The sequence below is a fragment of the Antechinus flavipes genome, chromosome 1 (genome assembly GCF_016432865.1).
Source record: "Antechinus flavipes isolate AdamAnt ecotype Samford, QLD, Australia chromosome 1, AdamAnt_v2, whole genome shotgun sequence".
NCBI lineage: Eukaryota > Metazoa > Chordata > Mammalia > Dasyuromorphia > Dasyuridae > Antechinus > Antechinus flavipes.
Genome location: NC_067398.1, coordinates 281142538 through 281158333, shown reverse-complemented (window position 1 = coordinate 281158333; position 15796 = coordinate 281142538). Strand labels below are relative to the sequence as shown.

Genomic DNA, 15796 nt, shown 5'->3' with positions numbered 1-15796 from the left:
TTACAAGAGAAAAAGGAGTTTTTATCTGAATATCTATCATCTATCTGTCTGTCTATCTATCTATCTATCTATCTATCTATCTATCTATCTATCTATCTATCTTAGGGTGGCTAAAAGGTATGTGTCATCACTTTACAAAGAATCTTTTAGAAATTCCTGAAGATAACTGAAAGAAAAGATATTGTAGTGGGGATAGGGCTTTGTGCGTTTAGTTTATTCGCTATCTCAAATTTCTTCTTCAGTACCACCCTCAAACCAAGATTGGTCTTCACTTTCAGCTCTACACCTATTCTAAGTCTCAGAGCTTTTCAAGGTGATGTAGGGTGAATTTGGTGCCTGCATCCACAGAGGCTGTGTCTTCCGCCTTGGCAGCTGCATTTGTTCCACTTTCAGATTCTGAAGCTGCTGTCCCAGACTTGATTACGGAAAGAGCAGACAACTTTGTTTCTGGCTGGTTAAGGGGATACTCCACTAAGTCCCTGGCGCTATTTTCCCTCTTCAAGAGTAGGAGAGGCTGGTTATGGACAGCATCAAGAAAGGTGACCTTTCTGACTTCTTGTACCTAACCCACCGTAGCATCCCGGTGATGGAGGCTGTCAATGGCAGCAGCAGTGACATCAGTAGACAGATCTTGGCCTCAGGGTTGGTGGTCCCATCTCCAGCGACCGCTTCCTCTTCGCTGCCCATGGTCTCCAGGGTAGCCTTCCCTCCAGCTTTTCTCCGGCCTTCTAGCTTGTTCTTGCGGGCAGCAGCCGTGGCGGCCGCCGGGAGTGGAGATTGTTCCTCTGCTGCGGGGCAGGAGAAGAGGACCTTAGGCTGCGACACCTAAGTGCGCTCGCCGTCGCAACCACGGGGTGTTGTCTGCACTTAAAGGCCACAAGCGATTCTGTCTCTGGAGAGACTGTGCTTGTTCCAAGTGCACTCTGATCGCTGAGCGACAGCGAGTGATGGCCGCCCAAGTAACGCTCCGCAGGCAACAGGCTCAGGAGGAGAGCGAAGCCAGCGGGCTACAAAAAATCCTCTATTCCCGGCAAGTTGCAGATTGTCGGGGAGACTGCGCGGTCTCGGAGTTTTCAATTGCAGCAGGGGTAGGATTGAGGGCTGCAGAGGGGCTAAACCTAAGTACTGGGGCTCTATGGAGTCGGCTGGTTGCTTCCTTCGACATTTTCCACCTAGAGTATCTGGAAGTTAAAAGAGGTGAGTTGGTTTCCTCCTTGTTCAAGACCAGATTTAACTTTGTAAATGGCATTGGAGCATGTAATGCTGACTTAGAGTGCATTTGAAGAGTTATTTGCTTTGAAAAAAAAAAAAAAGATTATCAGGATTTTTCAAGAAATCGTTAAAAATCATTTAACAAGGGCTAAGTAACCTAATGGTGTAACAATATTTCGAAAAGCATATGCTAATCTACTCTGGGATAGTTTTGTTTTGTGGAATAGTTATTGTGTCCACAAGAGACTGAAAAGAAAAAAAAAAGGTCCAAGGTGGCTCCTAAGATTTATTTCTCTTTTATTGTTAATTGGTTTGCATCTTTTCTGTGAATGATTAATTAGCTTTGGCACATTGACGGAAACAGTAGGCATTGATTTAGGGAAAAGGTAGGTTTTGAATTACATATCAAATCCTATAAATTTTTCTGTGCTCTTTCTAATACTAGTGAGTTGGAAAATTCTAGCGTTGGTCTTTTGATTCTACTATAATCCTATGTCTAGATTTAACTCATGGACAGGATTTTTACTTATACACACAAACACATTTAGAGCCCTCTAAATGTTGCTTTCTTTAATCCTTTTTATTTTACAGTTGAATTAACTTAATCCAGGAGAAAAGAAGTGCCTTTCCCAAATTTACATTATAGTAATCTAGAGATTTAGAATGCAACTCATCACACAATTTAAATACTCTAACAACAGAACCAGATCTTAACTTGGGGATTTAGCAAATATGGGTACAAACTATTGAATACATAAAGCTGCATTCTTTAAAAACTTTTTTGATCATTCTTTTGAATATCATCGCTATTTTTGTTGTTTTCCTATGAAGAGTAAAAATTCTTAGTCCTTCCTAACAATACAATTAAGTCTTTAGGATGCTCTGAATTCTGGAAAACATTTAGAACAACTTATTAATTTTTACCTAAAGTGTTTTCTAGTTGTTTTAATAGCATAATAGTAATTTTCTTTGTTGTTAATAATCCATAATAATCCACTTTTAAACATGTAAGTAAAACAATAAATTTTGAAAAACGTTTACAAATTCTCTTAAAGAAAATGGAAAACTATTAAAATTCAAATTGTTTTTAGTAGAAACATACATTTTTGATTTTTGACTTGAGAAAGACAATAGTAAACTGAAGAATAATTAATACTGTTCTCTAGACAAATTACAATTCTTATAATTACTCATGGGCAATTCTTGTATTTATGTAACTATTATAGGCAAATCATTGCTATATGTGAAAAGGGAATTTAATGAATTAACTATATATACCTATGCACACTCTATTTTATAAACTTCCTGGTATATTTGGTGAAAATATAGAACCCATACTTTACTACTTTTCTTTTGGAAGGTCAAAGAAAATTGAAGATCAGAAAATGAAACGACAATGAGGTTATTAAAGAAAGATAACAATTTGAGGTATATGAATTGAACTTCATTAAGTGACTTTCAAACTTTTATAAAGTTCATAGTCCATGAGAAAAAAAAATTCTGTAAGTATCCTAATATATATATGTGAAATAAATTATGTAATACTGTGTTGGTATATGACATTTATTATTAAAAAGACATTTTTAAAAATTAATGATAAACATTTAAAATTTATTAATGATTCAAAATATTTTTTGCTCTTATTAAAATATAATGAATAATAATCCTAGAGCTGTTATTAAATATGCTCCACTATTGTTAAGAAAATATTCTATTTATATAATACAATACAATACAAAATAATATATTGTGAATCAGGAATATGTCACAAAATGTAGTAAAAGAATAATGGATTGAGAACACTTTTGTTAATTCTTTTTCATTCAAATTTTCTCCCATTCTTCCTTCAAACTATTCTGCACATTGTTGATTAGAGCTGACTAAATATATGACATATGGTGCAAGTAGGGCCATCTGTGTCAGTTCACATATTACATATTAGTAAGCTTTAATTTCTTTTCTTTTTCTTTTTCTTTTATTTTTTTTGCCAGCATTTATAATCCTTTCCCCAAAACACACATTAATAATCACACCATGTTCTTGGCACCTATTGTTTTTGTAGTACCTGGTTTACTATTAAAAAATACTGAAGACTGAATGGAACCTGGATCTTACCATTGACAGGTGGGAAGTGTCAGAATATGTGGGGATGGCATTCTTAAAAAGTTCATATTAGTAGAATAGGCTAAAATAAATGATTGACTGAAACTAGCGTCTTGATATTATTATATCCATTGTTTGTAATATTGAAAAGAGTAAACTGAAATAACTGTTCTGGCACTCTGATGTGGGGAATGTTTATAGATAGCTGTTCCTATATGACCATCTTGTACTGCATATCTCCCTTTAATGGACTCATAAGTATGAAGTCAGTTATGAGAACTCCTGCATTTTTCCCCCTTTAGGAAAGCAGACTTTTCATTCAGTCTTCAAGGTTTTTCTGTGTACTTGATAATGGTTCATATTTTAAATATTTGCTTCAGATATAGATACTTTTACAAGAAATTTTCTGTTGGATCACCTTCTTCTCTTCCTCCTTTATGAAGGTATTGAACTTTAGCAGATCATCCAAATGGTTTTCAGTTGATTGGAAAAGCCATTGTCTGACATACCTAGCAAAAAATAACCTAAGTCTAACTCTACTTAAAGCACTATATACTTGGCAGCATTAACGATTACATTAGAGATTAAGCAGCTAATTGGCATAGTAGAAGAGTGCTGAGCCTGGAGTCTTAACTTGGGTTCAAATTTCACTTCAAACACTTAACTAGTTGTGTGACCCTAGGGAAGTTACTTAATCTCTGTAGGCCTCAGGTTAAAAAAAAATAGACAATGATAGAATTTCAGTATATAATACTCATAAGTAAGACAATATTAAAACATGTAATTTTCAAGGCAGCACATCAAATATACATCCTGAGTAGTTCTATTACTTAGATCTTTTGCATGAAAATATAACAATATCTTTTGTAGGCTAATTATAAAATTAAATTATAATTTGAATAAACATTTAAAACAAAATAATTTTAATATAGATAAATAATATATTTTGTTTCTGGCCCTCAAGTATTTCTCTCAAAATAAAATTATTATTTTTTTGCTATTAATTTCTACATACTAAATATCAACTTTTGGCAAAAATAAAACTTCTGATTTTGTTATTAACTAAAGTTATTTTTTTAAACAAACACCTTACTGATGATTTTTAATCCAGAAAAAGAGCTTTAAAGGCTAAAATAGTACTTCCATTTAAAATCTTTGGTGTTATTTTATTATAAAGTTCTTGGACAACATTTGCAAACTTGTTTATATTTCAAAACAGTATTAGTGGAAATTAGCTGTTAGAAGAATAGATTGCATCTACCCATTAATAGTAAGGAAATGTCATACATATTCCAGCACTCACAATCCATTATATCTTTGATTAATGATGTTTATAAAGCCCATGATTGAAGTGGAGTTGAATTTCCCTATTTTCCCATATAAATTTTCATTATACATTCTATCTGTGTTAAGTCCATGGAAGGTGGCATGACATAGTGGATAGATAGCTGGGCTCCTTTGAGTATTGATCTTGCCTCTGCCATATATTCTGTGACCATGGGCAATTCATTTAAACTCTTTGTATTAAGTGAATTTTCCAAGATTATAATTTGAAGAGAAGGTACAGACAGAACTGGTATTGGAACTTCCTATAAAGAGTTTCCCTGATGAAATCACAAGTCCCGTGAAAAAAATACAAACTGGAACTTGAGAGTATACATTAAATATTGAATGTTGAAATCTTAATCTTAGTGAGTAGCTTTTCTCAAGCCAAAAAGACAAAAAAAAGTAGTTTTCTTCTAGACTGTGACCTAATTATAATAATTTCCTTTTTTTCTCTTTTTTAATAAAGAATCTTTCTGTGCCAAATTCTATAGTGTTATTCAAAACCATAAATAAAAGGAAAAAATATCTTAGGTGGTAGCTAACTTTATCATTTTTAATCCTAAATAACTATTTTGTTAAAATGAATTGTGAAACTTTTGGTCTAAAGTACTAAAAAAACAAACAAACCCTACTTTAAAAAAGTTTTCCTTTTTCCCCTTTAAAAATGCCATTAAAGTGAGATGTGAATGAAACTACTTATAAGATAATGCTGCAAATATGCAATGTATGGATATATTGGCATTAAGAATAATTACCAGCTGGCTTAAATACTGACTGGAAGAGTTTATACTTAATTTTTTTCTTCCTTTCAGATTCAAAGATTCAGAAAGTTGGCTCATACTACAATAGCCTAGATAATCCAATAATCACCTCACATCAGCTTTCCTTTCGATCTCCTGAGTCTTTTAGTGCTAATGGAAATGATGAAGAGAAACCACCTGGATCATAAAACTCAGACAAGGAAGAGAGCATTCAGTCATCTAACCCTGAAGAGCTGTCAGAAGGCACTGAGAAGCTGAGGTTTTTGACATCTTCTGATATGAAATTAGGAAATGAAAGTGAATGGGCCAAAGACTTTGCTGCTTCTAGATCAAGTCTTCTTGAAGTTTCTTCCACATCAAGAGGGCCACTTGATATTCTTATTAAGGTTTTTCCAAGTTACAAACACAGCTGGCTAGAAGGTATTCTGCAGTACTGCAAAGGAGATGTAGTCCAAGCCATAGAACAAGTCCTGAATGGAAAAGAGCAGAGACAACATACTAGAGATAATGCAAACTCAGTGGGAGCTGAATTGACAGCTTTGCAAAGTACTGATTTTAGCCTAGCTGGGTTAGGTATAAGAACTCTAGGGAATAAATCAGCCTTTTCTCCTTTGCACACCAATTACACTTCAATTGATGGCAATTCAAATCTCTATAGCTTAAATCCTAGGCTAGGTATCAGTCCATTATGCCTATCATATTCCTCTCTAGGAAGAGCACTGTCTGGTTTTATGTCCCCCTACCTAACATCCGGGCTGGTTTCTGCTTTGCCTTTCTGGCCTTCTATAGACTATTCGTTTTCAGGAATGATAAGGGATGCCTCTTACTTTACCAGCAAAACTCAGTGACCAGTAGTGGATTCTATCCCAGATGAAATCAGGAAAATCAATAAATTTTTTTTTAGGGGAGGGGACATTTTGGGAATCGTGCAAGTGTTGCCAATGTTATGACATATCTGTCCATAAAAATATTTTGTTTTTTTCAAGTAGTATAATAATGTTTTCAACTTTACCAGACTTCTCTAAATTACTTTCAGTGAAAGAAGCATTTGACAATTATGTATGCCTTCTATGACACTTTTAAAAAATGTTATATTTCTAAAATGAAACATTGAAAACCACCTATTAGCAATAATTACAAAAAGCTTTTAATTTTTCTTTTTAAATGAATTATTATGAAAAAGAATCTTTGAAAAAACATAACTAAAACTGAAATTTATTTGGGTGAAAAGTAGTTTATTTGTCTTTAAAATAATTTTGCAATTAAGAAGATAATTCAGTATACTACGTATTGTTGCAAGTGTTTACTATGAGTTGGATATTGTTAAGGTTAATCTAAGGAATAATTAATTTTTACTTTGTAACTTCTTTTAAAGTTTTTTTCCAGTTAGTGAAATACTATTTCAGATTTCAAAATAATATTTCCATTGCAGAAAGAGTAGTTATTCAGTGATATGAGGAAAATCAAGGCATTTAATTCTCAGCAATAACAATTTATTAGATGATTATTTCCTACTCATACTAACAATATATCGGGCTATTAACGACATATTTTTTCCATACACTTTTTAAAAAATATCTTTCTCTTTAAACTTAAACTTTCCAGGTTTAAAGAACTAAGGTTAATCATGACAAGTAATAGGGCCCCATCTTCTGGCCACTATTCCTTATTGCAACTCAGATATTAGCAATAATTTTATAAAAGAGGAGTTTTAAAATTAACCATTTTATAAAAGAAGTATATTACAGTAAGTTGCTTGAGTCTATAAATTATTTCTTTCCTTTTTTTTAAAGTTACAACTAAAATCAGTGTCAAGGCTGACAAAATCACTTTACTTTGACAGGAATGATTCCATAAATTGGAAAAGTAGAACTATTATTGAAAGCATTAGACATGACTGCTTAGGGCTGCTTTTGCTTACCAATAGGACTTCACCATTGAGAATAAGAAGAAAGGAGTATTTTAACTACCTTGGCAGGCTGATAAAGCCAATGGATCTCTTTTCAGAAAAAAAAAAAAAACTGTTTTGTTTCTTTATAATTGAAGGAAACATGAAAATTCAGTTAAAGGTTAGTCAAAGACATGATTTTTTTCCCTCCATCTAAATTCATAGATCCCCTGAAATCTATTCACAAATTACAAGTTAAGAAACTCTGAAGAAATTTTACACATACATATATGCATACATTCACACACACCTATCTTTTTAGCATACATTTCTCTAATTTGTGCATAAGATTCTCTCCATTATAATAGTTTTTTGAAATATATTGTGTTTTCTTGACTGGCAATTTATTTTTTTAAGAGTTTGTTTTAGAGCCAATGGTATCAATTCCAGTGGAAATTCTAGTACAAAGCAAGTTTTAGGTTTCTTCATATCTCATCTCATATCATATTCATATCATAAATAAAATAACTGTGAACTATCTGCATTTTTGTTTTTCTTCCCGGGTTATTTATACCTTCTGAATCCAATTCTCCCTATGCAACAAGAGAACTGTTCGGTTCTGCAAACATATATTGTATCTAGGATATACTGCAACATATCCAACATATAAAGGACTGCTTGCCATCTAGGGGAGGGGGTAGAGGGAGGGAGGGGGAAAAATTGGAACAGAAATGAGTGCAAAGGATAATGTTGTAAAAAAAAAATTACCCTGGCATGGATTCTGTCAATATAAAGTAATTATTAAATAAAAATTTAAAAAAAAAGGAAAAAAAAAACAAAAACAAAAACAAAATAAAAAAAAAAGAATTTTAAATTTGGTATTTAATTGGTGGTTTTTAATTTATTTTTTTTCCCTAACAGTTTTAGTTGTAGGACCAGTTCATTGGTCTTCTGTTTCTCTATTTTAGGCAAGTATCCATCTTTCTAGACGGATATAAAATTTCCCCTAAAAACTGCTTTGGCTGCATCTAACAAATTTTGGTATGTTGTTTCATTATTGTTATTCTCTTAATGAAATTATTGATTGTGTTTAAGATTTGTTGTTTCTCCCACTTATTCTTTAGAATTAAATTATTTAGTTTTCAATTTATTTTTGGTCTACTTTCCCCTGGCCTTTTATTGCATGTAATTTTTATTGTGTCACATCTGAGCAAAATGCATTTACTATTTCTGCCTTTCTGCAATTGATTTTGTTGTTTTTATGCCCTAAGATCTTATCAGTTTTTTATAAGTTTCATATACTGCCAAGAAAAAAGTATTTTCCTATCTGTTCCCATTCAATTTTCTTTAATGGTTTATCATCCCTAACTTTTCTGGGATTCTATTTATCTCTTTAACTTCTTTCTTATTTATTTTGTGGTTCAATTTATTTAGTTCTGAGAGAGCAAGTTTCAGATTCCCCACTAGTATAATTTTAGCAACTTCCATATTAAAGGATCAGAAGGATTGGGATATAATATTCTGGAGGGAAAAGGAGCTTGGATTGCAGCCAAGAATCAATTATTCATCAAAAGTAAGCATTATTTTTTAGGGTAAATGATGGACATTCAATGAAAGAAAGGTCTTTCAATTATTTTTGATTAAGTGACCAGACCTGAATAGAAGTCAGGAAAAGCATAAGAAGGTAAAAAGGGAATAAAAAAACTTTTTTTTTTTTTTTTTTAGAGTTACAATATTTATATCCTTACATGGGAAAACATAGAAAGGTATTTTTATTAGGGGTATACTTAGAAGGTGTAGGTATAAGTCAACTTTAATGTGATGGTATAAAAAAAGAAGCTAGGGGTGGAAAATGGATTTTAATGGAAGCAAAAAGGGGAAGTAAAATTAAATCCCCTGAAGAAGCAAACAAGAGTTTACAGTTGAGGGTAAGAAGGAAAGTGGATAAACTTTGTTTTACTCTTAATCTCACTGGATTTGGCCCAAAGAGGGGATATCATACATATTTAGTTTGATATAGAAACTTTTCTCCCACTATAAGAAAGTAGGAGGAGAAAGAACAAATTTTAAAAAGGCAAGGCTAATAAAAGGATGTGTAGAAGGAGAAATAAAAAGGATAAGGTAGGAGGAGGAGCCAAAAAAAGGGAGGGTAGACTGAGGGAGGTGTTGGTCAAAAGCAAAACACTAGTGAAGAGCGAAAGGAGAAGAGGAGAGAGAAAAGTAAAACATGAAAAAATAGGATAGCAAGAAATACAAAGTTAGTAATTTTAGCTGTGAATGTGAATGGGATGAACTCTCCCATAAAACAGAAAATGTGAATGTGAATGGGATGAACTCTCCCATAAAACAGAAACACATAGCAAACTGGATTAAAAAGCAGAATTCTACAGCATGTAGCTCACAAGAAATACATTTGAAGCAGAGATGAATACAGAATGAAGATTAAAAAGTGGATCAGAATCTATTATGCTTTAAAGGCAGGGATAGCAATTCTGGCCTCAAATCAAGGAAAAACAAAAAAAGGTATAATTAAAAAAGATAAGGAAGGAAACTACATCTTGCTAAAGGATACCATACATAATGAAGTAAGATTAACACTAGACATTTATGTATCAAGCATCCAAATTCCTAGAAGTGAAGTTAAGAGAGCAGTATGAAGAATTAGATAGCAAAACTATACTAGTGGGGGATCTCAACTGTGCTCTCCCAGAATTAAATAAATCAAAACACAAGATAAATAGAAAGAAGTTAAATAGGTAAATAGAATTTTAGAAAAGATTGGTATGATAGATCTTTGGAAAAATTTGAATGGGGGACAGAAAGGAATATATATATTTGGTGATACATTGAACCTATCCACAAACTGACTATGTATAAGGGCATAAAAACCTCAAAAAAATGCAGAAAGACAGAAATGGTAAATGCATCTTTTTCAGATGAGGCTGCAATAAAAATATGCATGTAGTTAAGGGCTATGGAAAAATAAACCAAAAGTTCATTGGAAACTAAAAAATTTAATCCTAAATAAAGAATGGGTGAAACAACAAGTCATAGAAATAATTGTTAATTTCATCCAAGCAAAGACAACAATGAGACAACATACCAAAATTTATGGGGTGCAGCCAAAGCAATTCTTCAAGGAAGTTGTATATCTCCAGATGTTTCTCCATAAAATGAATAAAGAAAAGATCAATGAATTGGGCATGCAACTAAAACTGTTAGAAAAAGAATGTATTAAAAATCTCCAGCTATAGATGCCAAATGAGAAATTCTGAAAAATCAAAGGAGAGATTAATAAAAGTAAGAAAATTAATGAACTAACAAACATAAGTAAAAGATGATTTTGTGAAAAAAAAAACAACTAAAAAGACAAACCTTTAGTTAATTTGATTAGCAAAGGGAAAGAAAATCAAATTGTCAGTACCAAAAATGGAAAGAATGAATTTACTACCAATGAAGAGGAAATTAAATAATTAGGAACTATTTTTGCTCAACTCTATGCCAATAAAACAGATAATTTACTTACAAAAATATAGGTTGCTCAGTTTAACAGAGTAGGTAATAAATTACACAAATAGTCTCATTTTAGAAAAAAAAATAAAAAAAAACTATGAATGGACTCCTTAAAAAAAAATCTCCAGGGCCAGATGGATTTGCCAGTGAATTCTGCCAAACATTTAAAGAACAATTAATTCCAATGCTAGAGAACCTGTTTGGAAAAATAGGGGAAGAAGGAGTCCTACAAAATTCCACTTATGACACAGATATGGTATTGAAAATGATTTAGGCTAGGAAGGGTCAAAACAGAGAAAGAAAATTATAGACCAATTTCTCTAAAGAATATTGATTAAAAAATCTTGAATAAAATGTTAGCAAATATATCACAGCAACTTATAACCAGGATAATACACTATGACAAAGTAGGATTTTGTAGCAGAATGCAGGACTGGCTCAATATCAGGAAAACTATTATCATGATTGACTTTATCAATAACCACACCCAGAAATCATATTATTATATAAATAGATGCACAAAAAGCATTGGACAAAATGCAATACCCATTCCTATTCAAAACACTATAGAGCATAAGAAGAAAATGTAATTTTCCTTAAAATTTTAAGTAGCATCTATCTAAAACTATTAACATCATATGGAATGGAGATAAACTAATAGCATTTCCATTTAGATCATAGGTGAAACAAAGTTCTCTACTATCACATTACTATTCAATATTGTATTAGAAATGTTAGTTTTAGCAATAATAAGAAATTAAAGGAATTAGAATGGGAAATGATAAAACAAAATTATCACTCTGCAGATATGATGTTATACTTAGAGAATCAATTGAGCAAACTATTAGAAACAATTAACAACTTTAGTAAAATTGCAGAATATAAAAGAAATTCACATAAATCATGAGAATTACTCTATGAAGTCCAGCAGCAAGACATAGAAAGAGAAATTCCATTTAAAATAACTGTAGATAATATAAAACATTTGGGAATTTCCTTGCCAAGACAAAGTCAGGAACTATATGAACACAATTACAAAATACTTTTCACACAAATAAAGTAAGAGCTAAGCAACTGGAAGATTACCAAGTGCTCAAAATGACAGTTCTACCTAGATTAATCTATGTATACAGTGACATAATAATCAAACTGCCAAGAAATTCCTTTTAGAGCTACAAAAAATAATAACAAAATTCATATGGAAGAACAAAATGTCAAGAATTTCAAGGGAATTAATGAAAAAATGCAAATGAAAATGGACTAACTGTACTAGTCCTAAAACAATATTTTTATAAAGCAGCAATCATCAAAATTATTTGGTACTGTCTAAGAAGTAGGGTAGTGGATCAATGGAATAGGTGAGGTTCACAAAACACAATAGTAAATGACTATAATAGTTTAGTGTTTGATACATTTAAAGACATCAGCTCCTGGGATAATAACAACTATTTGACAGAAATTTCTGGGAAAACTGGAAAATATTATGGCAGAAACTAAGCATTGTAAACCTAACACCTAACTTGTAAACCAAGAAAAGGTCTAAATGGTTCATTATTAGTCATAAAGGGTGATACTATAAGCAAATTAGGAGAACAAGGGATAGTCTACCTCTTAGATGTGTGAAAAAGGAAGGAATTGATAGCCAAAGAAGAACTAGAGAACATTATGACATGAAAAGTGGATAATTCTGATTTTATTAAAATTAAAAAATTTTTGGCAAACAAAACCAGTAGGTTTCTGATAAAGGCTTCATTTCTTTTTTTTTTAATAGCTTTTTATTTACACGTTATATGTATGGGTAATTTTACAGCACTGACAATTGCCAAACCTTTTGTTCCAATTTTTCCCCTCCTTCCCCCCACCCCCTCTCCTAGATGGCAGGATGACCAGTAGATGTTAAATATATTAAAGTATAAATTAGATACACAATAAGTATACATGACCAAACCATTATTTTGCTGTACAAAAAGAATCAGACTCTGAAATACTGTACAATTAGCCTGTAAAGGAAATCCAAAATGCAGGCAGGCAAAAATATAGGGAATGGGAATTCAATGTAATGGTTCTTAGTCATCCCCCAAAGTTCTTTCACTGGATGTAGCTGGTTCAGTTCATTACTGCTCTATTGGAACTGATTTGGTTCATCTCATTGCTGAGGATGGCCGGTCTATTGGAATTGATCATCATATAGTATTGTTGTTGAAGTATATAATGATCTCCTGGCCCTCCTCGTTCCATGCAGCATCAGTTCGTGTAAGTCTATCCAGGCCTTTCTGAAATCATCCTGTTGGTAATTTCTTACCAAACAATAATATTCCATAATATTCATATACCACAATTTCTTCAGCCATTCTCCAATTGATTGGTATCTACTGAGTTTCCAGTTTCTGGCCACTACCTTTGTAGAGGGCTGCCACAAACATTTGTGCACATACAGATCACTTTCCCTTCTTTATGATCTCTTTGGCATATAAACCCAGTAGTAACACTAATGGATCAAAGGGTTTGATCACAGTTTGATAATTTTTTGAGCATAGTTTCAAATTGCTCTCCAGAATGGTTGGATGTATTCACAATTCCACCAACAATGTATTAGTGTCCCTATTTTCCCACATCCCCTCCAACATTCCACATTATCTTTCCCTGTCATTCTAGCCAGTCTGACAGGTATGTAGTGGTATCTCAGAGTTGTCTTAATTTGTATTTCTCTGATTAATAATGACTTGGAGCATCCTTTTATATGGCTAGAAATAGTTTCAATTTCTTTGAGAATTGTCTGTTCATATGCTTTGACCATTTATCAATTGGAGAATGGCTTGATTTCTTATAAATTAGAGTCAAGTCTCTATATATTTTGGAAATGAGGCCTTTATCAGAACCTTTGACTGTAAAAATATTTTCCCAGTTTATTGCTTCCCTTCTAATCTTGTCTGCATTTGTTTTGTTTGTTGAAAAACTTTTCAATTTGATATAATCAAAATTTTCTATTTTGTGACCAGTAATGGTCTCTAGTTCTTCTTTGGTTATAAATTCCTTCCTCTTCCACAGGTCTGAGAGGTAAACTCTCCTGTATTCCTCTAATGTATTTATAATCTCATTCTTTATGCCTTGGTCACGAACACATTTTGACCTTATCTTGGTGTATAGTGTTAAGTGTGGGTCGATGCCTAGTTTCTGTCATACTACTTTCCAATTTTCCCAGCAATTTTTGTCAAACAGTAAGTTCTTATCACAAAATCTGGGGTCTTTGGGTTTGTCAGACACTAGATTGCTATAGTCATTGACTGTTTTGTCCTTTGAACCTAACGCATTCCACTGATCAACTAATCTATTCCTTAGCCAATTCTAAATGGTTGTGGTAACTGCTGCTCTATAATATAATTTTAGATCTGGTATAGCTAAGCCACCTTCATTTGATTTTTTTTCCCACTAATTCCCTTGAAATTCTTGACCTTTTGTTTTTCCATATGAACTTTGTTGTTATTTTTTCTAGGTCATTAAAATAGTTTTTTGGGAGTCTGATTGGTATAGCGCTAAACAAATAGATTAGTTTAAGTAGAATTGTCATCTTTATTATATTTTCTCACTCTATCCAAGAGCATTTAATATTTTTTCCAATTGGTTAGATCAGACTTAATTTGTGTGAAAAGTATTTTGTAGTTTTGCTTATGTAGTTTCTGATTTTCCCTTGGCAGATAGATTCCTAAGTATTTTATACTATCAGTAGTTACTTTAAATGGAATTTCTCTTTGTAACTCTGACTGTTGGATTTTGTTAGTGATATATACGAATGCTGATAACTTATGTGGATTTATTTTGTATCCTGCAACTTTGCTAAAGGAGTGGATTATTTCTAATAACTTTTTAGTAGAATCTCTGGGGTTCTCTAAGTATACCATCATATCATCAGCAAAGAGTGATAATTTGGTTTCCTCATTGTCTATGCTACCCTTTTGCAAGATAATAGTTTCCTTCCTTATCTCTAATTCCTTTAATCTCTTTCTCAACTCTTATTGCCAAAGCTAGCATTTCTAATACAATATTGAATAGTAACGGTGATAGTGGGCAACCTTGCTGCACTCCTGATCTTATTGGGAATGGTTGCAGTTTTTACCCATTACATATGATGCTTACTGCTAGTTTTAAATATATGCTGCTGATTATTTTAAGGAAAAGTCCATTTATTCCTATACTCTCAAGTGTTTTTTTTTTTAATTTTTTTATTTAATAATTACATTATATTGACACTCGTTTCTGTTCCGATTTTTTTCCCCCTCCCTCCCTCCACCCCCTCCCCTAGATGGCAAGCAGTCCTTTATATGTTGGATATGTTGCAGTATATCCTAGATACAATATATGTTTGCAGAACCGAACAGTTCTCTTGTTGCGTAGGGAGAATTGGATTCAGAAGGTATAAATAATCCGGGAAGAAAAACAAAAATGCAGATAGTTTACATTCGTTTCCCAGTGTTCTTTCTTTGGGTGTAGCTGCTTTTGTCCGTCATTTATCAATTGAAACTCAAGTCTCTTTGTCAAAGAAATCCACTTCCATCAAAATATGTCCTCATACAATATCGTTGTTGTCGAAGTGTATAATGATCTCCTGGTTCTGCTCATTTCACTTAGCATCAGTTCATGTAAGTCTCGCCAGTCCTCTCTGTATTCATCCTGCTGGTCATTTCTTACAGAACAATAATATTCCATAACATTCATATACCACAATTTACCCAGCCATTCTCCAATTGATGGGCATCCATTCATTTTCCAGTTTTTAGCCACTACAAACAGGGCTGCTACAAACATTTTGCCACATACAGGTCCCTTTCCCTTCTTTAGTATTTCTTTGGGATATAAGCCCAATAGACACACTGCTGGATCAAAGGGTATGCACAATTTGATAATTTTTTGGGCATAATTCCAGATTGCTCTCCAGAATGGTTGGATTCGTTCACAACTCCACCAACAATGCATTAGTGTCCCAGTTTTCCCGCAT

General features: G+C 32.7%; 1 protein-coding gene across 1 annotated transcript; it reads left to right on the top strand.

Annotated features, from left to right (window-relative positions):
• Nucleotides 1-493: 493 nt before the first annotated feature.
• Nucleotides 494-1483, top strand: DMRTA1 (DMRT like family A1). Its single transcript, XM_051961770.1, is given in 2 exon segments — nucleotides 494-819; nucleotides 821-1483. Coding segments are annotated over 2 exon segments (762 nt in total). The 5' UTR covers nucleotides 494-520; the 3' UTR covers nucleotides 1284-1483.
• The last annotated feature ends 14313 nt before the right edge of the window (nucleotides 1484-15796 follow it).